The sequence below is a fragment of the Xenopus tropicalis genome, chromosome 9, assembly GCF_000004195.4.
Source record: "Xenopus tropicalis strain Nigerian chromosome 9, UCB_Xtro_10.0, whole genome shotgun sequence".
Classification (NCBI taxonomy): domain Eukaryota; kingdom Metazoa; phylum Chordata; class Amphibia; order Anura; family Pipidae; genus Xenopus; species Xenopus tropicalis.
Genome location: NC_030685.2, coordinates 24,427,740 through 24,450,982, shown reverse-complemented (window position 1 = coordinate 24,450,982; position 23,243 = coordinate 24,427,740). Strand labels below are relative to the sequence as shown.

At 40.7% G+C, this 23,243-nt stretch overlaps 1 protein-coding gene across 2 annotated transcripts; it reads right to left on the bottom strand.

Moving 5' to 3' along the window:
- Positions 1-1,674: 1,674 nt before the first annotated feature.
- rexo5 (RNA exonuclease 5) lies at positions 1,675-23,239 on the bottom strand. 2 transcript variants are annotated; one of them, XM_012970129.3, is made up of 20 exons: positions 23,121-23,239; positions 22,455-22,640; positions 19,386-19,504; positions 16,803-16,929; positions 16,511-16,634; positions 16,002-16,151; positions 15,121-15,209; positions 14,899-15,014; positions 13,193-13,331; positions 12,073-12,167; positions 11,314-11,416; positions 9,413-9,567; positions 8,552-8,672; positions 8,199-8,303; positions 6,953-7,090; positions 5,447-5,539; positions 4,212-4,431; positions 3,063-3,223; positions 2,257-2,366; positions 1,675-1,782 (listed from the first exon to the last, which is right to left on the bottom strand). In XM_012970129.3, exons 2-20 carry the CDS (start codon positions 22,584-22,586, stop codon positions 1,725-1,727), a joined length of 2,355 nt encoding a protein of 784 aa, XP_012825583.2. In that variant the 5' UTR covers positions 22,587-22,640; positions 23,121-23,239; the 3' UTR covers positions 1,675-1,724.
- Between the last annotated feature and the right edge of the window lie 4 nt (positions 23,240-23,243).

Here is a 23,243-nt window from a genome sequence, read left to right as displayed (position 1 = left end):
TTGTCGTGCTGGAACACCCATCCACGACCCATTTTCAGTTTCCTGGCAGAGGGAAGGAGGTTGTCGTTCAGGATTTCACGATACATGGCTCCGTCCATTTTCCCGTTAATGCGAATAAGTTGTCCTGTGCCCTTAGCAGAAAAACACCCCCAAAGCAAAATGTTTCCACCCCCATGCTTGACGGTGGGGATGGTGTTTTGGGGGTCATAGGCAGCATTTTTCTTCCTCCAAACACAGCGAGTTGAGTTAATGCCAAAGAGCTCTATTTTGGTCTCATCAGACCACAGCACCTTCTCCCAGTCACTCACAGAATCATCCAGGTGTTCATTGGCAAACTTCAGACAGGCCTGCACATGTGCCTTCTTGAGCAGGGGGACCTTGCGAGCCCTGCAGGATTTTAATCCATTGCGGTGTAATGTGTTTCCAATGGTTTTCTTGGTGACTGTGGTCCCTGCTAATTTGAGGTCATTAACTAACTCCTCCCGTGTAGTTCTAGGATGCTTTTTCACCTTTCTCAGAATCATTGACACCCCACGAGGTGAGATCTTGCATGGAGCCCCAGAGCGAGGTCGATTGATGGTCATTTTGTGCTCCTTCCATTTTCGAACAATCGCACCAACAGTTGTCACCTTCTCTCCCAGCTTCTTGCTAATGGTTTTGTAGCCCATTCCAGCCTTGTGCAGGTCTACAATTTTGTCTCTGACATCCTTGGACAGTTCTTTGGTCTTTCCCATGTTGGAGAGTTTGGAGTCTGCTTGATTGATTGATTCTGTGGACAGGTGTCTTTTATACAGGTGACAAGTTAAGACAGGTGTCCTTAATGAGGTTGACTAATTGAGTAGAAGTGTCTAACCACTCTGTGGGAGCCAGAACTCTTAATGGTTGGTAGGGGTTCAAAAACTTATTTCACTCAATGAAATGCAAATCAGTTGCTATCTTTTATTTAAAGTTATTTTTTCAATTTTCTTTTTGATGTGCTATCTGCCACTGTTAAAATAAACCTACCATTGAAATGATACTGTTCTGAGACTTTTCATTTCTTTGTCATTGGACAAACTTACAAAATCAGTGAGGGGTCAAATAATTATTTCCTCCACTGTACATGGGCCAATAAGCTGCCGGCTCAGGAGGGGAGGGGCTAAGCAGGCAGCCTTACTAACTTTCAGGATCCCCCTATTCACCATGACTGTGGGACGGAGCCCTGAAGCAGTTGATTGGATAGGCCAACCTGAAACGCAGAGGGAAACGCCATCAACTCTATATAGACATGTTTTGGTTTTGCCAGTAGAGTAAAAATAGTTGTATAAACTCTAAATCATAAAAGATGAACTAGCCCCCCCCCCCTTTGGTTTCTAAAGGGGGATGTTCACCTTCAGACAACAGTCCAAATTTGAAGAGCTCTTTCAGAAAAACATTTTAGTAAATGATCTGTATTATTTGAACACACACCATACAAGCTGTGCATCCGCAATGCTATTCCCCTCTCTGCTCTGGCAGGGGAGCCCCAACCCCACTCACTGCAAGATGGCAGGAAGCCAATAAGGGGGCTGGGGAGGAGGCTGTACTGCTCATGGCTTGTCTCTCATACTTCATTTGCATTTCACTGATCTGATTGGCTGAATCTTTTCAATGGGGTGAACTTTACTCTTCCAAGTTAAAAACCAGGGGCATAGGTCCCATTTAAATAACTTTTAATACTAAAAAAATGCCTCTTAAAATTTCAGTCATCCACACGATGCTTTTATTCCCATCAGTCCAAAGCCAGGGACAGATCCACAGGAACTGCAAGACAGACATTAGGAGAAATGGTCCAATCAGATGAAGGCATGAAACATACTGCTATCTGTAGGGTACACCAGCCGTAAGGCTGCAGAATGTCACAGATGCCTGTTCTAATAATCCTATCCCAGAAAATAAACAGCACATACATGAGCAAGTATGTAAAGAATGAGTTACTCATTCTCTCAAAGGCTGCAGTTTAGAGTTTGTTTATACAGAGATCATTTTCTCCCCCTGAACAAAAAAATGACCCAAATGACAGGGGGAGAAAGGAAATGAGTTCAGAGTCATTTTACACAGTGTGGCCCTAAAACGGTGATATCTGGTGTATTTCACTGATGTTTTACGCACCTTTATATACCCAGCCCTAAATGTACTATTTGTTCCATATGAATGAATGAATTAGGACACACTCTGCACGGGAAAACATGAAGTTCAGACAGTTTCTTGCTGAAATGAAGAGAAACACCTCCTTACCTGTTTGCACCAGGGAAAAGAACAAGGCAGAGAGTGTTTTCTGGAAGGTTCTCATAAACCTGCATAACGTTACTATCCAAGCTCTCCATGATGTCACACAGGGCATCTTCCTATCAGAAAAGGAAAAAACAAAACCACATTCAGTACCAAATAAGAAACAGATTGCTGGTCGATCCAGGGGATAATCCCATGGAACAGCACGGCTCGGCACTTTCCTAGGGCAATAGCACAAAGATGGCTGTTGTGGGGCAAGAATCATTTGACTACTGCCGTTGTAGGAATTTTTAATAATTCTCACTGGGGCAATTTTGGGTGATTGGCGCCAGGTTTTTAGCATGAATAAAAAGTTTGGGGCAAAACTACTTGTGTGCCATTGCCCTCAAAGGCAGTGTCAGACTGGGGTAATCTGCGCCCACAGGGTATCCAAGCCAAGGGCCCGACCACCCTGCCACTGCAGCACTGCGCACCCAGGCCTGCCTCCTTTTTTTTAAGTATCCTGGTGGGCCAGTCGGACCCTGCTCAAAGGGAATCTATGGCAGGAGAGTGCAGATAAACGAGAACTGTTGTTTTTATATACAGCTGACCAGACATGCCCATAGGAAATAGAAAATAGCCCCTCTCACTTCCTCATGGTAAAGTGCCCATGTGTCCCATTCTGGGAAGGAAGCAGCGGAAGGTACAAAGCGGCAGATGAGAAGCCGGCCATTGCCATAGGGAGGCTGCACACTGCGGCGCATACAGCAGCACTATGCGGTACATGTAGTTCAATTCAGGGCGGTCACGAGGCAGTCACATGGCTTTATTACCTCAGGAAGAACTTGCTGCTGCTGCTCCCGAGGGGCACATGGCTCCCCTGTTTGTAACCACTGATGGAAGTGGCAGGCTGTGAGTGCTCTTCGACACCGGAGCTCACCTTCTCCTGTGATGTGATCGATTGCCGCAGTGGCGCTCTGGGACTGCCGGAATTCTTATAGAAAACATGAAAAATGTAAATATACCTTTCACAACCTCTGTGGCACAGACTTCCTGAACTTGTAAAGGTTTTATTGAATGAACTAAAAGCTTGGTTATATATTTGCCAGAAAAATGAATTTCCTCATCTCGTTGGCTGCTGAAATAATAGGTTGCTGGCAATGCCAAACTAAGCGCACACAGGCTGAGCACTATTGGGAGCAGCCCTTAATGGGTTTCTATCTATATATCCTACAGAATTCTAGGAAATAGGATTATCCAGGCAAGCACAGAAAGTAATTACCTCTCTTCTCCTTTAAGATTATAAGCTCTTTGGGCAGGGCACGGATTTATAAATAAGTAGTAATAATGTTAATAATGAGAACTTCTGTATATTATATGAACAGTTTTTATATGGTTCAGTCCCCTTAAGCCATATTGTGTGGGGTAGGGAGAGGGGAGAATATCCTTAAAAATAAAGGTTTGTGTTATTATTGCAGCCTCAGATTAGGGGTTATCCTTATTATTCTAAGATAATGCCTGAGTCTGCCTTGGCACAGTATTAGTAGAGGAAATACATAGTAAGTTAGGTTGAAACAAGACACATGTCCATCGAGTTCACCCTTTTTTTGCCTATATATAAGGTGTCCAACACTGACGGATTCTGTCGAATCCCGAACCAAATCCTAATTAGCATAAGCTAATTTCGATCGGAAATGCTTAAAAATTGCGTGCGGCGGAAAAAAAATTTCCAAACCAAATCCGGGAATTCGGTGCATCCCTACAAAAAACCCCACCTGAAGCCTCTCCAATTTGCCTCAAAGGAAGCCAAAAGTTGTTCCTGACTCCAAGATGGCTTCCGGACAAGTTGCTGGATCAGCTTGGTACTATGAGCTATTTTCAATAACGCTATGACGCAGTGCTGGTACCATGCAACATGCCCTCTACTATAGGGATACGTATCATACATTAGAGAAATATATATATTTTGAATAACAACTTACTCAAAAAGCAGTATTTTGCAGGTTTCCCATTCAGAGGACAGATGGGCAGAAAAATGGCTTTAATATCACTGAATTGGCCAAAGCGCCGCTGGAGAAATTCCTCAGTTAGGGACTTCGTAAAACCCGAAACATAAATAACATCTCTGTTCTCCGGATCTTCTTCCATTGCCTTCAGAAGCAGCTGGCAGTCGAGTGTTTGCTCCGTGACCAGCCTCTGCACCTGCCCAATAGCAATAATGCATGAAGTCAATGACTGCAAATATATGGGGCTGCCCTATAACACAGTCTATAGCTTCCTAGTGCGGGTTTCATTGGGCAGCAGCAGAGGGACAGTAACTAAAGCTACTGGAAGGGGTGGTTTACCATTACGTTAAATTTTAGTTTGTTATAGAATGATCTATTTCTAGAAACTTTACAACTGGTCTTCATTCTTTATAGTTCTAAATATATTTGCCTTTATCTCCTGCCTCTTTTTAGTTTTCAAATGGGGGTCACTGACCCCAGCAGACAAAAACTATTGCTCTGTCAGGCTACAATACTGTTGTATTTTTTTGTAGTATTGTTAGTACTTTTTTTTTTTATACTTATCTTCCTATTTAGACCCACTACCATTCATATTCCAGTTTCTCATTCAAACCACTGCCTGGTTACTAGGTTAAATATAACCCTAGCAACCAGATAGCTGCTGAAAATACCAAACTGGAGAGTTACTGAACAAAAAGCTTAGTGACTGGATAATTAAAAAACGAAACCCAGGATCAGGCTAATGAACTTTTCATATCTAGCAAACAAGGAAAGGCCTGTTTTCTGTAATGGCAGTCAAGCTGTGCTAATCACTGTAGAGATTAGCAGGTCAGCCTGAAACTTACCGGTGTGGGTGATATAATATTTAAAGGAAATACTTGGAAATGGTGATGGAGGTCAGTATATTTGCTTTAGATGAACATATAGAAGGTTTTGCTAAAAATGAATTTAAAAGAAGGAAAGGGTCTAACCACTGGGAGATGCCAAACTGTTGCCACCCTTGCTTGCAGGTACCCCAGGCCAGTGCAGTTTTCTGCTAACAGGAGCACTAGCCCAGGGTATCAGGTAAGTAATTACAATCACTGGGGGGGTTGGGGGGAGGTACCTAACATTTGGCACCCCCCAGTGATTGCACAAATTCAGCCCACCTACTACTTTAAACTGCAACTCCCATCATTCTTTCTTATCTGTTAGTAACTAAGTTCACTTGCCTTGATACAATGGCCATCAATGTGTGCACCATCCAAGGTTTCCACAGCAAGCTGAGCAGCTTCCAGTATGATGTACTCCACACTGATATATGGCTAGGGGGCAATGCATAGAATATTAGTCTCATACCTGTACAATGTTGCTAGAATGGTCCCAATGAAAGTGACACTGATACATTTATAGAATTAATACCAGGAAATTAATAGGATTAATATTTCAATACTGAGATTTTGCTTAAGGCCCTTGAGCGCTGAGTGTTGGTTCCGTCTCTCAAGCTGGGCTGGGGGCAACATAAACCTTCAATATGATAGAATATGCTCTCTACTTGTACTCCAGCCTATAGAAGTACTTCTATATCCCCAGCTCAGCATGATAGATGGAACTGCCCTCCCTGCTGTTCTTAGAGATGCTGGCCATGATGGTGGGGGGGGGGGGGGGGTCATTATAGGAACATATTGGTCTCATATTAACACTAATATTTAGCCTGAAAGTGTCTAACTTTAAAGTAAAAGGAGCTATACATATTATATTATATATACACACACATGAAATTAAGATAGAGTCTATGGGAGATGGCCTTTCTGGATAATGGATTTCCAGATAACGGGTCCCGTACCTGTGTATATATATATATTTTACAGTCACAAGACAACTGCAGACTAGCAGCTACCACTAAAGCCCATAACCCTCCATAATGTTAGGTTGATATCGAATCCTGAGGATCATCAGACTGCTCTGTGAGAGAGATGTCTGGCTGCAGTATCTGACTAACAAGTCATCAGAACAGAATGAGATCACACAGTCTTCCCATTCCTTACTGGGAATGTGCTAGTTACTGGTGTCTCGGCTGAATCATAAAGACCTATTCTGGCCCACAGTCATAAAGACAGAGGAGAACAGAACAAATCAATAAAGTCAGGTCCTGCTAAAAGAACAGAATTAATTTGAATTTGCTGCCTAGGGGAATCAAGGGGCTGGGGGGCCCAGCTGCAAACCTTTAGCTAGAGGAGCAGATCACGTAACAAAACTTACAAACAAGCCAAGGACAGAAAAAGTACATAAAATGAAGTTTTATTATAAAAATATATCCAAACAGAAAGCCCTACAGGTTTTGTGCCTGATGGTATGAAACGCGCGTGGCTTCCTGTTTGGACAGGTTTTTAGAATAAATTGTCTTTAATTTACTTAGACCTGTTTGTTAAGATTTTTGCTGTGCCCAGTTAAGAACAAAATGTAGAAATGTGTAACCGAAAAGAATTTGGAACAAATAAATGATTTTAGGTAAATTTTATTTAATCTCTTGATCCCCTTTGCTGTCTGTGCACCCAGGTGTAAACCAGTCTGAAGTGGCCAGGGCTAGCCAGCATGTAGCCAAGCAAAGCAAAAATATAAGAGTAAAATTCCCCTCTCCATGATGATCTGTGCATATCCTTACCCATATAGCCTCACATTATATCATATTAGCTGGACAATCAGAAATCAGTTCTTCATCTTTACTTGTAGCTCACCTGGTACGTCTGGGACAAGACTTTTAATGACTTGATTGGGCCGCAGGTCCGGAACACCCTCCTTACAGATTGTAAGCAAAAAGACTTCTCAAATGGTCCAGCAAAAACAGTCATCATGTCCGAAAACTTACTTCTCAACTTCAGTGGAAACAGCAGAATTTCAGTGAACACACGGAAACAGGAAAAAGAAAGTTAGAGCGGTGACAGCTATTACCCGGCACTCCTGTGATAAGTGTGACCGCTTTTATAGGCACTGGGAAATGCATTCCTGGGCCACCCTTTATTAGCAGATGGTCAAAATCTATTTCCTGTTGTGGTAATGTTAGCAATCTGCACCAGTTCCCAATTTGCCCTTAAAGGATAAGTAAACCTTTAAAATAAGTGAATGTAAAATTGAGCACTTTTGAAATTTGCATTCATTATTTTTTTAAGATTCTAAGATATAAAGGGAAATATGTACTGTTAATATGAACAAGGCTTGTTACAAACAGCGCCACCTGCTGGTCAGTTTCCGACCATGATGTTGTCGAGGATGTTGTCACGAGAAAGAAAGAGGGCTGGTCGGATGTTCTTCTGGTTAAAAAAAAATGTAAGAAAAGTTATCTGAGGTTTCTAATGTTTTTCCTAACCAGAGAAACAACAGATCAGCCCCTTTACTCTCTCCTGACAAGTTCATAGACTGCTTCATGGTCAGAAACGAACCAGCAGGTGATGCAGTAACAAAAATGTATTTATATATTTATTTTATATTTATAATTGTAGACAGTGCTTTAACAAGGTGTGAACAAAAACAGGGGTAAAGTTATATGAAGTTATACAGTAATAATAGATACATCAATGCTTAAGAGGTAAGAGCTTTGAGTACACAGTTTGGATTAGGTCCCTGCCCCAAGGAGCTTAGAATAGCACTCTCATCAATTTTACATTCACTTATTATTAAAGGTTTACTTATCCTTTAACCAACAGCAGTCTACTAACACACCCTTTGAAATTATTTCAATACCTGATGTGTAGGTGAGCATGCATTACAAAAACAAACATTTAAAGAATTAATTCTTCAAACAAACACATATAACCCTTCATCATACAGGGCTAGTGAGACAGGTATAACTCCTCATTGGCAGGTTATGCCTCAGCAACTCCTATTGGCTACATGACTCAAGGGCTCTCGTGCCAGTATCATGCAACAATGTGACCCCTGTTGTGAGTGACAGTGTTCCTGTAGAGTTGATAAAATCAAAATTACCCTTTTGTGCATCTCATTTGGGCCTCTGCTGTAACCATTGTTGGTGGAAAATGTAACAATGCCGATGGAGGCCAGTTGGGGCAAACTGCAGGCATTTTTCAGAACCTGGAGAAAACCCAACACAAAGAAAAGATTGTTGTATTATAGGGAGCTTTAGTTACAGAGGTTCTGCATAATCTTAGAATCGGGTCTATTCTTAGTTTTATTTTTAATGCTCATTTTTAAAACCATATGCCCTTTTACACCACTGTGCAGAATTAATGGTAATGGAACCAATTGAAAAATATAATATTTAAGATGGGGTATGCTCATTTAGACTACAGGTAAAAAAAATACTACATTTGCTGACGCACCTCTTCCTCGGATGAACACCTGATATTCTCCAGTAGTTTTGAAGAAACTGAATCTTTCATGCCATTGATTCTGCCCATGTAAATGATCTTCCTTCCATAAGAGTTCAGCGATTCCAACAGACTGAGATGTAAGAAAAGACATCACTTACTTAAATGATACCTCCAGCTAACAAGGCTCTGACCCAACCTACTCTCAATAAGGCACTGACCCAACCTACTCTCAATAAGGCTCTGACCCAACCTACTCTCAATAAGGCTCTGACCCAAACTACTGCCAATAAGGCACTGACCCAACTTATTCCCAGTAAGGCATTGGCCAATAATGAGCTGAGCCAACACAATTGCTTAAGGAATTGTGAAATTAAATTTCAGAAAAGGGAAAGAATAAACTGAATCTGGGAAAGTCAAATGCAATTCCATGGGAACTAAAACTCTCAGTTCTCTAAGAGCAATGGTACTTCATAACCACTGAAGAAACCATTAAAAATGATTGTATTTCGCCGCACCTCCAGTTGTGGGGCAACTCACTTCCCCACCTCTACAAATTGCCAAGCCTATTGCAACTGATGGTGTATGTTATTTTAATAAAACAAAATTAAACTTTGCCTACCTGTATAATAAAATGATTGATTAAACTCACATTATAATGGAAATATTAAGAGACAGAAAAGCATTCAAATACAAAATGGTCACAGACCTCCATTTTCACAATGATGTGGGTATGTGAACACTATTCATAGCGTTTGAGTCTTTGGTGATTTATCTCACATTGGCATTTCCTGTGCTTATATGTTACACAAAATTATTTTTATAAATAAGGTATACTTTCCCTTTAACAGGCTTAATAAATACAAATGAAACCTGTGAGGCTCTTCTGAGCGTTGTTTGATTGGGGTTGCGACCGATGGGAAGAGGAACCCATTCTGTTTGGTTGGCAAAGTCTCCTCCTGAGCTGGCAGAGTTCCGTTTGGGCTGTTTATGCGTCTAAAGACGGCGTGCAGATAGAGTTGCGCAACCTAGCAGAGCGTGAGAATGCAGATCTGGTTATGAGTCACTTTGCGAGGCCAGTGGCAACAAATTCCATGCTAAATATAATTTTACAGCACAGATGTAGTTCGTTTGTAACCCAACTGATACTTATAAGGACAAACTAGCAGGAATGAGACACAGGCATAAAAATGTAAGCTTTGTGTCAATAACTCCTAGTTGTCTGGTGTTGGTTAACTGATGATTTAATGTCCAACATCAGGGCTGTCCAACTAGAAGCCCGCAGACTGGGTGTGGCCCACTAAAGGAATTCTATGGCCCGGTATGACACAGTATGACATCGCCATTTTAAAGGGGAACTCCATCCAAACACAACTTTTTGAAAAGTAAACATTTTCAAGCAACTTTGCAATATCCATCAATTAAAATATATGCAACCTTTTCATGATATTTAATGTAATAATATGGTTTGGAACAGTTCCCTAAGCCCTGCCCCCTGTTCTCCTGCTGATCTGGCTGACTACTTTGAGACTCAAATAAAATGTAGCAGTAGCCGGCTGTACTCAGCCTGCCTTCAGCCTGCATCCTCCCAATCCCACAATCCCCTGCACATGTGACGTCAATAAGGAAGGGAACATGACAATGCAATGCATTGTGGGTTATGTAGTTCCTGCATGCTGTCTGTAAGCTGTGGAAAAGTTGTTACATTTTGTAACATCAATGTTTTAGTTCCTCCTCCCCTGATGCAGAAAAAGAAGAACTGCTTAGAAGCTGGATTTTAGCATATAAAAATTGTATTTATTCATACTTTTTGAAGGAGCAGATTACAGTGATAGGAATATTAGGGGTTTCTATGCTGTGTGGGGCTCTTTAAAGCTGGAATTCCCCTTTTTACTGAATCTGGCCCTTCAACATGTCACATGAAAAATAATCGGTCCACTGCATGTAATAAGCTGGACAGTACTGTCCTCAATATTCCCAAATGGTGAGCCTGAAAATCAATTTGTGTTTTATTATGGATGTGGTTTTTATATGTTATCCTGTATCTTAAAGGATAACAAGATGATTGGTAAAATGTTATCCATACCAGCTCCATGCATATGTATTCAGCCCTTCAACCAGTTGCCAAAACTTTGTTCACTGTGCTGCTGGCATAACCAATCAATAGACTCTAATTTTAGGTGGGCGGAAATTTCATAAGGCATAGCATATAAAAGTTTAATAGGTACCAGATTGTAGCTATAAAATAAAAACTTTTTGGAAGTACTCATTGTCCTTGTCATAGTGGGTCTGTGGTTGGTAACAGTTATTGTACTGGTGCTCAAAGAATCCCCAGTGCACCCATGGCAGCCAAATCTGAAGGTCTAAAGGGGGCCATACACTGGCACATTTAAGCTGCTGATTCGGGTCCTGTAGACCAATTTGCCAGCTTATTTGCCCCTTTATGGGGCCCCCCAACAGCCCTACCTGACAAATATCTGGGCAAAAAAAGGGCAGGTGTCGATCAGGCAGGTTTAATTTTCACATTGGATCAGGGGCCCGTGTCCCAGGTCCTATTCCCATCACTGTAATTCCATAGCTGATGGAGTTAGTATATCATCATGACTGTGTAAGTGCCTGACTGTGGGAACTTGCCCCCTCAGCTTACAGAAAAATAAAGAGGGACAGGCCGCTATACCCTGTTCTATTGCAAATGCTTTCACGCAGGACAGTGTTATATGGGATGTAGGAGAATACCAGAATAGGGGTTTCAATTATAAAACAGAAACACGCACCTTTTTAGGCCCATGCTGGATAAAATACTGAGCCAAGTTTAATGCAGCTCTTGCATCTTCAGCCGGACAGTGACCCATCACATCGTCAGTCTGAATCTCCCTCCTGGGAAACAATTCACGTGAAAAAGAAAAACAGTTACAGATTTAATGCAGTTCAACCCACACGCAGTGTTTAATCAGATGGGTTACTACAGTCATTTCTACATCAATTTGTGGCAGCTGCCATTATTCTTCACAGTGACTTACATGGTACCCATATACTTATATGTAATGACAAGGTAGCAACAGGCATACACTGGCAGACTTATATTATAGCACAGGGATATTAATGCACAGTGGATTCCTGAAAATAATGGCACTGCCCCCCAGCACATAATGTCATAGTCATTTCTAACTGCAATGACAGCTAACATTATTCCCTGCCTTGTCACTGACTCAATCACCAGCATGTTGGCTTATTCCACTGTGAACTGGTTATATTTGGCTTGGCGCCTACAACCTCCACACTGATCTGGCTTCATGTTACCAGTACCTATGGCACATCCGGTGTGTTAGGCTCTGTGCCAACCTGGCAACACTTTATAGCAACCAAAGCAGGAAAGAAATGATGTTTAACATTAAAAAAAATGGGTTCCTATTTCTAAATCTAGTGAGCAAGGAAACACATAGGAAACTATATCTAATAACAATATAAGGAAGCATTAAAAGAAATCCCAAGAACAATGTAGTAAAGGAAAGGAAACGTGGCAGGTCACCTACCCCAGAACTGCTTGAGCCAAGAACTTGAGCCTGAATTTTCTACCATATTCTCTTGCAAATAGCAACGCTGTATCAATAACACTGGTATGGATCATCTAAGAAAGAACATCAATTGTCATTTTATTGCATTTACCACAATATTTTTCTATACCTTATTTTATCATTGGGCCTAAAATTAGTTTTAAATTCACTGCTGTCTGGTTCCAGGCCCCAAGTGCATTAGCAGAATTTATAAAAATCCCTGATTTTAAAAGGGATACTGACACCAAAAAACTATTTTTCAAAACATGACTGCACATAAAAAGTTACCTATAGGTCACTTATAGAGGAACATAGGGGATCAGACAGGTAATGTAAAAGCATCCGGAAAATACTCAAAACAAAATGATAAAAAGCATAAACAGACAATGTTATAATAGCTGTAAAAAAAAGGTTTCATTTCTGGTGTCAGCACCATCATGTTACATTAAAGAGATACTGATTGTCTAACACCAGGAAAGAGCAACACCCCCCTCCCCCCAGTGCAGTGATCTGCAGCAACCAATAACAGATTGGCTTTCATTATTATGCCAGCTGTAAAGTAATAAAAAATATGTTCTCATTGGTTGCCAAGGGTTACTGCAGTAGGATAGATTTATACAGTTATACAATAATCCTAAATTATAGGTAATTACACTGCTCAAAATAAAATAAAGGGAACACAAAAATAAGACATCTTAGATCTGAATGAATGAAATATTCTTATTAAATACTTCATTCTTTACATACAGGCACATGGAGGCCACACACACTACTGAGCCTCATTTTGACTTGTTTTAAGGACATTACATAAAAGTTGGATCCGCCTGTAATGTTTTTTCCACTTTAATTTTGAGGGTGACCCCAAATCCAGACCTCCATGGGTTGATAAATTTGATTTCCATTAATAATTTTTATGTGATTTTGTTGTCAGCACATTCAACTATGTAAAGAACGAAGTATTTAATAAGAATATTTCATTCATTCAGATCTAGGATGTCTTATTTTTGTGTTCCCTTTATTTGCAGTGTAATTTACACATCTAACTTTAAACCTAAGAAGGGGAAACAGATAATAGGAGGCAACATATTGTGCAACTAACCTGTAAAGCCCGTAAGTCATTATCCAGTGAGTGACCAACTAGAACAGCATCAGGAGGGAGAACTGACTTGAGCTTTTGCTGCACGTCCTTTAATTTAGTTTTCACTGGAAGCAGCAGCTTTCTTGTAATTCCTGAGTACCTTTAAAGAGGGAAAGACTAAAATATGAAATGATCCATAAAACCCAGAATCAACATATTATATAGATTTATAGTGTTAAAATATGCATTTTCAGGTATCAGCTTGCATAAACCTGTTTCCGATTCCTGTCATTTCTGTTTTTGCTCTCCAAAATATTGTTTTCTCCTGAATTTTAGTTTCCCTGTGGCATGTGCCAATTTGTGGTCAATCCCCAAACTACATTCCAGCCTGCTACAATGGCTAAAGAATTTAAATGGCTGGATAATATCCATTACGGGTGCACAGACTCCTGTTTTGGATTTGTTTAATACCAGTCCCCTTGCAAAAGATTAGGCCACTTAAACTGAATCCAAACTCTAATTTGCACATTCAAATTTAAACAACATCCAGAATCCATATTCATATAAACTGCTCGCAGTTGGTTAGCAGTTTAAAAGGATTTGTATTTGACTTGGCAGAACAGTAAGGATTTAACAAAGTAAAGCATTATGTATACATTTTAATTTTATTTTGCAATGAATACAGTCAATTCTGTAGGCATGTAGCCCTTAAATTTACAGCTTAAAGCCCACCAAGGTCTGAGGTCATAGCCCCTTCTGCACCGCAGGTCACTTTCAGACAAACTCCTGGTGGCCAAAATGGTAGCAGTGTAGGTATTATCTGATTCTAGTAGGGGTTGGTAAGCACCTTGATTTACTAGGCCCTCAGCAACTATGCACATTTTCTGAATTTGTATCAAAAAGACATGATTATTCACATTCAACAACCATAAGAGCAAATAATGTCTGTCAGTGCCATGCAAACATATACTCAGCTGTATACATTCCCCGAAAAACCTTAAATGTAATGGTAGAATATGCCTTTTCCAGGAGGTGGAAGAAATGATACCACCAAAGCAGTTGTTTCCCTAGATCTGACAGTATTGGCAGGCAAAGGAGTTCATCTGTAGATGCTTTTCGCTATGACTGCACCTAATTGGTGCCAGTGTAAGAAATAATCTTTGCCAGTCAGGGCCAGTGTAAAATAATGTTCACTGCTTCCTCCAGATGACTTTAAAAAAATTCTGGGTGCAACATTATTTAACTGTAGTATTTTTATTTGATTATGTTAAACAGCTTGGTTTGGCAAGAGGAAATGCGGTCATTTAAAGTAAACCTCTTATAAATCTCTGAAATTACTCTTTACAGCCCCAAGAATAACATACCTTTTTCTCTGCATCCAGATTTATTTTGTTTCTCTATTACAGTCAGTTTAATTACAGCTCTTTTACTGACTTCCTTGTCTACCATGAAGCTCCGCCCACTTTTGCTTTGTGAGCACTTCTTCTCTCCAACAATGATGACCACATAGGTCTTCATAGTCAAAAAGAGAAGCTCAGAAAGCACAAAGGGGCATTCACACTGGACAAGGAAGTCGATGAGAGCTACAGTCCAGCTGCTTGTAATAGAGAAACAAAATAAATCTGCATGCAGGGAGACCGGGAGCTGTTTAGAGTAATTTTAGGGGATTTAAAAATAACAGGCTTACATATTATGTCAAGTGGCATTTAAAGGATAAGTAAATATACCTGGTCATATAATCCCTAATAGTATTGTCCGGTTTGACAAGCTCATCCATAATGCAGGAACCACTGGCATCTACCAGTGAGATTCGAGTGAGTTCACTTCCTTTATCCGTCAAGCACTGAAATAAAGAGATCACAAGATTACAAATGATACTTCTGATAATAATCTAGCAAAAACCTGCCATTTTATTTAAAAAAAATTATTAAAAAGCTCCAATAACTCACCATTTCACAGTCTAATCCAAACAGAGGGCTGTCATCGGTTATCTCCCTTGAGCAGCCAGAGTTCACATAATCTATTGAATCGGGAGAGCCTAGAAGGATACAGTTGCGAAAAAGGTCAGCCTGCTACAGATATTTGAAGCAAGCCTTTATACCAAATAGCACAATAATAAATTTAAACAGAAAGAATGTTGGACAGTGAAAGAATAAGGGCAAAGTTTGCTCATATCTAAGATCCATATGTTCACTTTCTAACAGCTGACCTGTAAGTGCCTTCTCATAACTGGTTTCTAGGGGTTACTCTGTAGCAAACACTGCACCCTGTTACTTTCCACCACAGTAATTTACACAATGTATATTAGTATATTCTTATAGAAACAGGGTTTGAATTCTGTGGTGTTCTACAAACTGAAAATATGAAATAAATTGTTGGTTTTTAAATTTGGAGAAAATTCATAGTATTCCTGTTTATTAAGCACCAAAATGCGATGGTAAGCTGTTAAATAAAGGATCCACACTTCTAGAGAAGGTCTACTCATCATATTTTAGGAATCATGGAAAATGGGTCAAACACTAAAGGGATACATTTAACTTGTTATACAATGCATCTGCTTAACCTCAAAATAAAAATGGCTTTAGGGTAATGGCGCACAGAGTGTTTTGTCTCCTGCAAGAGACTGCCTGCCTTTAAGACAGTTGACATAGCACACACAAATATTTGTTCATGGCCTAGAACTGAAATCTCTGCATCATTGTTTCAGTGCAAAGATATTATTGGTTATCTTGCCATCCACCTAAAAAGAGACTTTGCCTGGGCAAAAAAATACTTTGTGCGCCATTACCCTTAGTGGAGGATTTCTGGAAGTTAGGATACAAAGACTGACCTACTAAAGGATACTTATTTTTCCTCATCTCCTCCTGAGAAAGCAGATACCTGGTCAGGCCTAGCTGCTCAGTTCCATATTTCAGTACGATGGGGTCATGTTTAAAAGTCTCTCCGATTTCACCAGATAAGCAAGCTGTTTCAGCAGGATCTAAGCGACATAAAGATAATAAGTTCAGTGGTGAGTCTTTATTAAAGAATAATAATCATTCCAGTTCTGTAAACATTATAAATATTATTAACATGTATTTAAAAAGCACCAACATATTCCGCAGCGCTGTACAATAAGTGGGTTTATAAACTGAACATACAGAATTACATATCAAGCAACCAATAACCAATACAAGAGGTGAAGAGGGCCCTGCCTAAAAGAGCACCGTGTCATTGCCCTTGGTAAAAGGATTTTATCTGGATTTCAGAATATTAATACATGTGATGGAGAATGATGGCTCAGACAATAACCGTTATGATAAAGAGAGACAAGAATGCATTGTCATTACAATACATTACCTTTTAGGCTGAAGTTGGCTTGAAGAGATCTGAACTCTTGTTTCTTTATGTCAGATGTGCCATTCTTTTCTGCGCCAATCAAAGCAGCAATAAAATCAGAAGGAGGAGGAGGCATGCTGAATCTCTATGTGAAAAATATAAAAAGTAAAGGAAAATAGCTCTGTACCTTGCAACATTTTATGGCTAGATAGAATCACCATCAGGGAAAGGGTGACAAGCCCTTTCCTCGTTGATGTGACTGCCAGTATTTCTTGAAGAGCCCAAACAGGATGTAGGAGATTTTTGTACTCACGTGTTTAAACAGCTTCCTAAGATAGGGAAAGTGCAAGTAAAACTGATAAAAATGGAGCTGAGCGAGATCCTGCAGTACAATAATAACAACACTTTGAAGGCGTTTCTGATGTTGAATGTGGCACCAGCTGCAATAAAAAAAAACATGAATCAACTGTCCAGACCTAGTGTACAGATTATTGGCCCATGTATTCCCTAACATATATTTGTCCATAAATTTGGCTAGATATCTATTGGGCGAATTAAAAAAAATCCCAGGCTGACAACCACATGAGCTGTTGATGCAATCCACTCCTGACAGACCTGCATAGGCCTCCATTATGAACCAAATATTGCACAAGGGCCAAATGATAGGATTGGTCTGATCTGGTCCAAATTAGTCAAAGATCTATACTTGTTTGCCAAATTAGCAGATCTCGCTATAGATAAAATATGTTATCGATATACATTTGAAAGTTGTCTGACAGTGCCCTGTCCTCTTCAAGAAGGAAAACTTGTACTGTTGTAAAGCCAAATATAAAATTTTTCATTGTGAGCAAATGTTATGCTAAACACTGTTGGTTCTGAGTACATATACCATTAAAACAATGTACAAAAAGACAGCTCTCCTCTAGTCAAGACTCCATTTCCTACAATGCCTTGCATCAAAGAACCAAGAACTTAGATCCACAGCTGTGCAGCTATTATACACTATAACAATTAGGTCTATACAGTGGAGGAAATAATTATTTGACCCCTCACTGATTTTGTAAGTTTGTCCAATGACAAAGAAATGAAAAGTCTCAGAACAGTATCATTTCAATGGTAGGTTTATTTTAACAGTGGCAGATAGCACATCAAAAGGAAAATCGAAAAAATAACTTTAAATAAAAGATAGCAACTGATTTGCATTTCATTGAGTGAAATAAGTTTTTGAACCCCTACCAACCATTAAGAGTTCTGGCTCCCACAGGGTGGTTAGACACTTCTACTCAATTAGTCAACCTCATTAAGGACACCTGTCTTAACTAGTCACCTGTATAAAAGACACCTGTCCACAGAATCAATCAATCAAGCAGACTCCAAACTCTCCAACATGGGAAAGACCAAAGAGCTGTTCTAGGATGTCAGAGACAAAATTGTAGACCTGCACAAGGCTGGAATGGGCTACAAAACCATTAGCAAGAAGCTGGGAGAGAAGGTGACAACTGTTGGTGCGATTGTTCGAAAATGGAAGGAGCACAAAATGACCATCAATCGACCTCGCTCTGGGGCTCCACGCAAGATCTCACCTCGTGGGGTGTCAATGATTCTGAGAAAGGTGAAAAAGCATCCTAGAACTACACGGGAGGAGTTAGTTAATGACCTCAAATTAGCAGGGACCACAGTCACCAAGAAAACCATTGGAAACACATTACACCGCAATGGATTAAAATCCTGCAGGGCTCGCAAGGTCCCCCTGCTCAAGAAGGCACATGTGCAGGCCCGTCTGAAGTTTGCCAATGAACACCTGGATGATTCTGTGAGTGACTGGGAGAAGGTGCTGTGGTCTGATGAGACCAAAATAGAGCTCTTTGGCATTAACTCAACTCGCTGTGTTTGGAGGAAGAAAAATGCTGCCTATGACCCCCAAAACACCGTCCCCACCGTCAAGCATGGGGGTGGAAACATTTTGCTTTGGGGGAGTTTTTCTGCTAAGGGCACAGGACAACTTATTCGCATTAACGGGAAAATGGACGGAGCCATGTATCGTGAAATCCTGAACGACAACCTCCTTCCCTCTGCCAGGAAACTGAAAATGGGTCGTGGATGGGTGTTCCAGCACGACAATGACCCAAAACATATAGCAAAGGCAACAAAGGAGTGGCTCAAGAAGAAGCACATTAAGGTCATGGAGTGGCCTAGTCAGTCTCCGGACCTTAATCCAATAGAAAACCTATGGAGGGAGCTCAAGCTCAGAGTTGCACAGAGACAGCCTCGAAACCTTAGGGATTTAGAGATGATCTGCAAAGAGGAGTGGACCAACATTCCTCCTAAAATGTGCGCAAACTTGGTCATCAATTACAAGAAACGTTTGACCTCTGTGCTTGCAAACAAGGGTTTTTCCACTAAGTATTAAGTCTTTTTTTGTTAGAGGGTTCAAAAACTTATTTCACTCAATGAAATGCAAATCAGTTGCTATCTTTTATTTAAAGTTATTTTTTCGATTTTCCTTTTGATGTGCTATCTGCCACTGTTAAAATAAACCTACCATTGAAATGATACTGTTCTGAGACTTTTCATTTCTTTGTCATTGGACAAACTTACAAAATCAGTGAGGGGTCAAATAATTATTTCCTCCACTGTATATTCTGTGAAGGTGAAAGAGCCCAGACATGGCATTCCCCATTTTAGTTACAGTCATATTTCTCCATGGAGGAAAAATCCTAGCGGTTGCAAACCTAGCATTATACCGGAGAAAAGTGGTATGACAGATGAACCAAGTTATTTTAGTAGATGCCACAGCAGTAAAATGTATAGTAGGGCATGGAATATCTGCTGTGCTATATACTCAGTAAGCTCAGCTGGATAAGGAGCATTGGCAAACTAACTGAAATGAGCTTACCTTGGCTGGGCTGAACGGGAACCTTTTCCTAGACAGGCATATTTAAGAAGCTTGTGGATTTGTTGGTGCTGGATGGCACAGTTATCCCGAAACAATGCTGTGGAAAGTCTGGGCGACTTCTGTATCAAAGTGAAATAAAAATGTGTTTCTATCCTTCTATAAAATGTTCCACCTGATATAGCCTTCCCACTTAACAACACAATAATGAAGCTGAAGGCTGCTATGGCTGACTACGCAAACAGTTCTTTTCCTGACATAACAGTTTCTGGTAAACTATGGTAAACTTTCTGAACTATGGTGTGACAGTAGGTGGCAAGGGAGTCTTGGGCTGGGCATCCCCAGCACAGTATAAAAATGCTTTTATAATATTGAGGCACTATAAAGAAGGCTGTGCTTTGTTGTACACAAGGGGCAGATTTACTATTATTTTTTAAAAATTGACTAACCTCATTTCCATGAATGTCTGATATTTACTTAAAGGAGAAGGAAAGGCTAATAAAGAGTTAATCCCAAGCTGCAGGCATACCTTCAGTTGTCTCAATAGTGCCCTTAAGTCTCCCCATACTTCACCCGTTCAGAAGATCAGAAGCCAAACAGAGAAAAAAAACGCTGAGCAGTGTAGAGAAGATTCCCAGAATGTCTCGCTTTTTCCAGGACTTGAGGACTCGTTTCTACAGGCAGCGCATGGGCAGAGAGCAGAAGCGTCCGGTTGCCATGGCGACGCAGCGTTGCCGAGTTCTCTCACAAGCAGGAGGGGGAAAGGGGGGGGCGGGCTGATGCTGCGAGGAAGATTGTTTGTGGCAGGAGTGGGGGTTTGTGGAGCTTGGGGGGGGTTTGTGGAGCTGCAGAAACTTTCTAACAGGAGCAGGGAGCCGGCTTGTGCTTTTCAGCCCATACAGACACGCTGGACAACATGGCGGCGCCGTTCACTGAAACAAGCATGTAAGTTCTAGTATGTGTATCTCTGTAAAGCTTACATTAGGCAAGCCAGGAATATAGCGATTCTACACAGCAATAGTAGTACTTTTTAATAGTGTGCTTATTAGATTTTGCCTTTCCTTCTCCTTTAAAAGTTCGAACTGAGAGCCTGCACAGGAAAAGAAGCATCAACCCGCAAAGTCAAATTTTTCGAATTGTCGCACAAAAAACAGTGTAAAAAATTCAAAATCACTAAAGTTTTGAGGCAAAAGAATGATCTTTCAGCAAAGGGAAATTTGCCACAGATGACAAATTGTCAGATTTTTAGCCGTTAGGATGTAAATAGTAAATCTAAAGCAACTTTTTTTCTGCGACTTTTAGTGCTAAAAAGCCCAATCGGGGGGAAAAAATCTGATGGTTAGTAAATGGTCCCCTAGGTGCCCAATACATTGTGTACGGTGTCAAAACTGGATAGGCTGAGCCAATGATGCATGGAAACCCTGTATAATACCTTTCCCATGCACATTGGGCATTCACCATAGGCGCTGGAATTCGAAGTACACAGAGGCCCAAACAGCCACCCACTAAATAGTGACTGTCTATGGCAAATATGAAAAAAAAAAGTTTAAATATGAAAAAAAAAGTTGAGCAGCAATGTAAGCATGAAAAAAGTTCCTAAGGGCTGACCAATAAGGGCTGCGATTGGGCATTTGGTAGCCCACTGTGGACTGGCAGACTACGAAGGCTCTGTTTGGCAGTACACATGTGGTTTTTATGCCTTCAAAACTTGCCTCTTAATTAGAAATGCAAAAATAAGCACCAGCTTTGAGGCCATGGGGAGCAACATCCAAGGGGTTGGTGAACATCATGTCCACGCTACTAGTTGGAGATCTGTGGTCTATAGCATCTTACAGCAGCCCCTTTGGTGTGCATATGCAGTTGTGCATAGTGCCAGGTACATGCAAAACATGCAAGGTGCACAATTCCTAGCTTCTTCTAAATCAGCACTTCCAGATCTACCATATGCTGGAGAAAATGACTTGTTATCAGGGGGGAAAACAGGGTTACTAAATACCCTGCTGTCATTTACTAGCACACAAGATTTTATTTTTTTTTTAAAGCAGGGTTAAAGGAGAAGGAAAGGCTAGTAAAGAGTTAATCTCAAGCTGCAGGCATACCTTCAGTTCTCTCAATAGTGCCCTTCAGTTTCCCCATATTTCACCTATTCAGATGATCAGAAGCCAAACAGGAAGAAAAAACGCTGAGCTGTGTATAGAAAGTTCCCATAATGCCTCACTCCTGCACAGACACCCAGACCAAGTGAACATGCTCAGTTAGTAAGACTATGGGGCACATTTACTAACCCACGAACGGGCCGAACGCGCCCGATTGCGTTTTTTTTCGTAATGATCGGTATTTTGCGATTTTTTCGGAAAATTGTCGCGACTTTTTCGTTGCCATTCCGAAAGTTGCGCAAAATCTGGCGATTTTTTCGTAGCGTTAAAACTTGCGCGAAAAGTCGCGCCTTTTTCGTAGCCATTCCGAAAGTTGCGCAAAATGTTGCGATTTTTTCGTAGCGTTAAAACTTGCGCCTTTTAAGTTTTAACGCTACGAAAAAAATCGGCAGATTTTGCGCAACTTTCGGAATGGCAACGAAAAAGTCGCGTTTTTTTCGCGCAAGTCGTAATGGCTACGAAAAACTCGCGTTTTTTCGCGCAAATCGTATTGGTAACGAAAAAGTTTCCACAATTTCCGAAAAGTCGTAAAGGCGCTGAAAAAGTCGCAAAATGTTCGTTTTCCAATCGGAATTTTTCGGATTCGTGGGTTAGTAAATGTGCCCCTATGAGTCAGCTTGCTGCTGATTGGCTCAGATCCACATTCCTAAGGGGGGGAGTGAGTTCTTAGCATTCTTGAGGGAGGGGGGAGCAGGAGAGAGCAGAAAGCTGCATGTCTCTGGCAGAGGAAAACAGACACAACTCATCTTTTGACAGGGAACTCAGTGCAGCATTTCTGTGAGTGCTTATGGCTGTATTTACATAGACCTTTCTGATAAAGCTTACTTAGTTTTTACCTTTCCTTCTCCTTTAACGATACATGAATTGTCTCTATAAAACACTTTCTCAGGCAGATCATTATGGTTGGTTACAGTACCTTGAGTTTGCATATGGTCGAGCCATTAATGCTTTGGTGTTCAGAGTCCACTCTCTTCTTTTTAGGTTCCCTTTCATCCTCGGTTGTACAGTTTCGTCTTTTGCAGGGATTTATTAAAGGCTCCTCAGCCATTTCCCACAGGGCCGAGTGCAGTTGTAGTTGTATTTACGTCATACGATAATATGCCTGAAAATGCATGTCAAGGAATAAGAACACCTTATTAACAAATTACCACTGATATAGTTGAAATATTTATAATTACATTGCCCAAACTTACTCTTTCACAGGAAGCATGGGTTTTCTGCCTCTTGCTTCAATACCAAGTTGTTATATGCAGGGTCCCTATTAGAGGAGTAACTTGGTAGCAAAACCAAGATAAATGTACAATGGAAGAACTAATAAAAGCTTTATGGGATGTAAGCAATGGCATATGACAGGGTGGAACAGTGCAATTTCAGTTGATGTTCAACTACAACTACAACTACCCTCTAACTACAAAAAAGTCACATGGTCTCAAGAGCTCACACACCTATTAAGCGCCAGCTCTTACTTATCAAATTCACCGGTGTATCTGTATCACAATAGAGAAGCGTAAGCAGCTCCCACATAAATCAATGTGCTCGGCAGATAAAACCATAACCACATGCCTCAGGGGAAATTATTTACCTCAGCACGACTCTGAATTCAATGGGTATTCGATTACTCTCCCTGTCCGTTACTGTCCCTAACCCCTGTCAGGCTTCAACAATCAATCCCCGCATGCTCGACCACTATCCCCACGCTTACGTT

Excerpts from the sequence above, each read along its gene's own strand:
- rexo5 (XM_012970129.3), bottom strand. The coding sequence starts at position 22,586 with ATGGCTGAGGAGCCTTTAATAAATCCCTGCAAAAGACGAAACTGTACA. Across the intron at positions 16,152-16,510 it reads AGCCAACTTCAGCCTAAAAG|ATCCTGCTGAAACAGCTTGC; the intron begins GTAATGTATTGT and ends TATGTCGCTTAG. Across the intron at positions 8,304-8,551 it reads GGTGTTCATCCGAGGAAGAG|GTTCTGAAAAATGCCTGCAG; the intron begins GTGCGTCAGCAA and ends GGTTTTCTCCAG.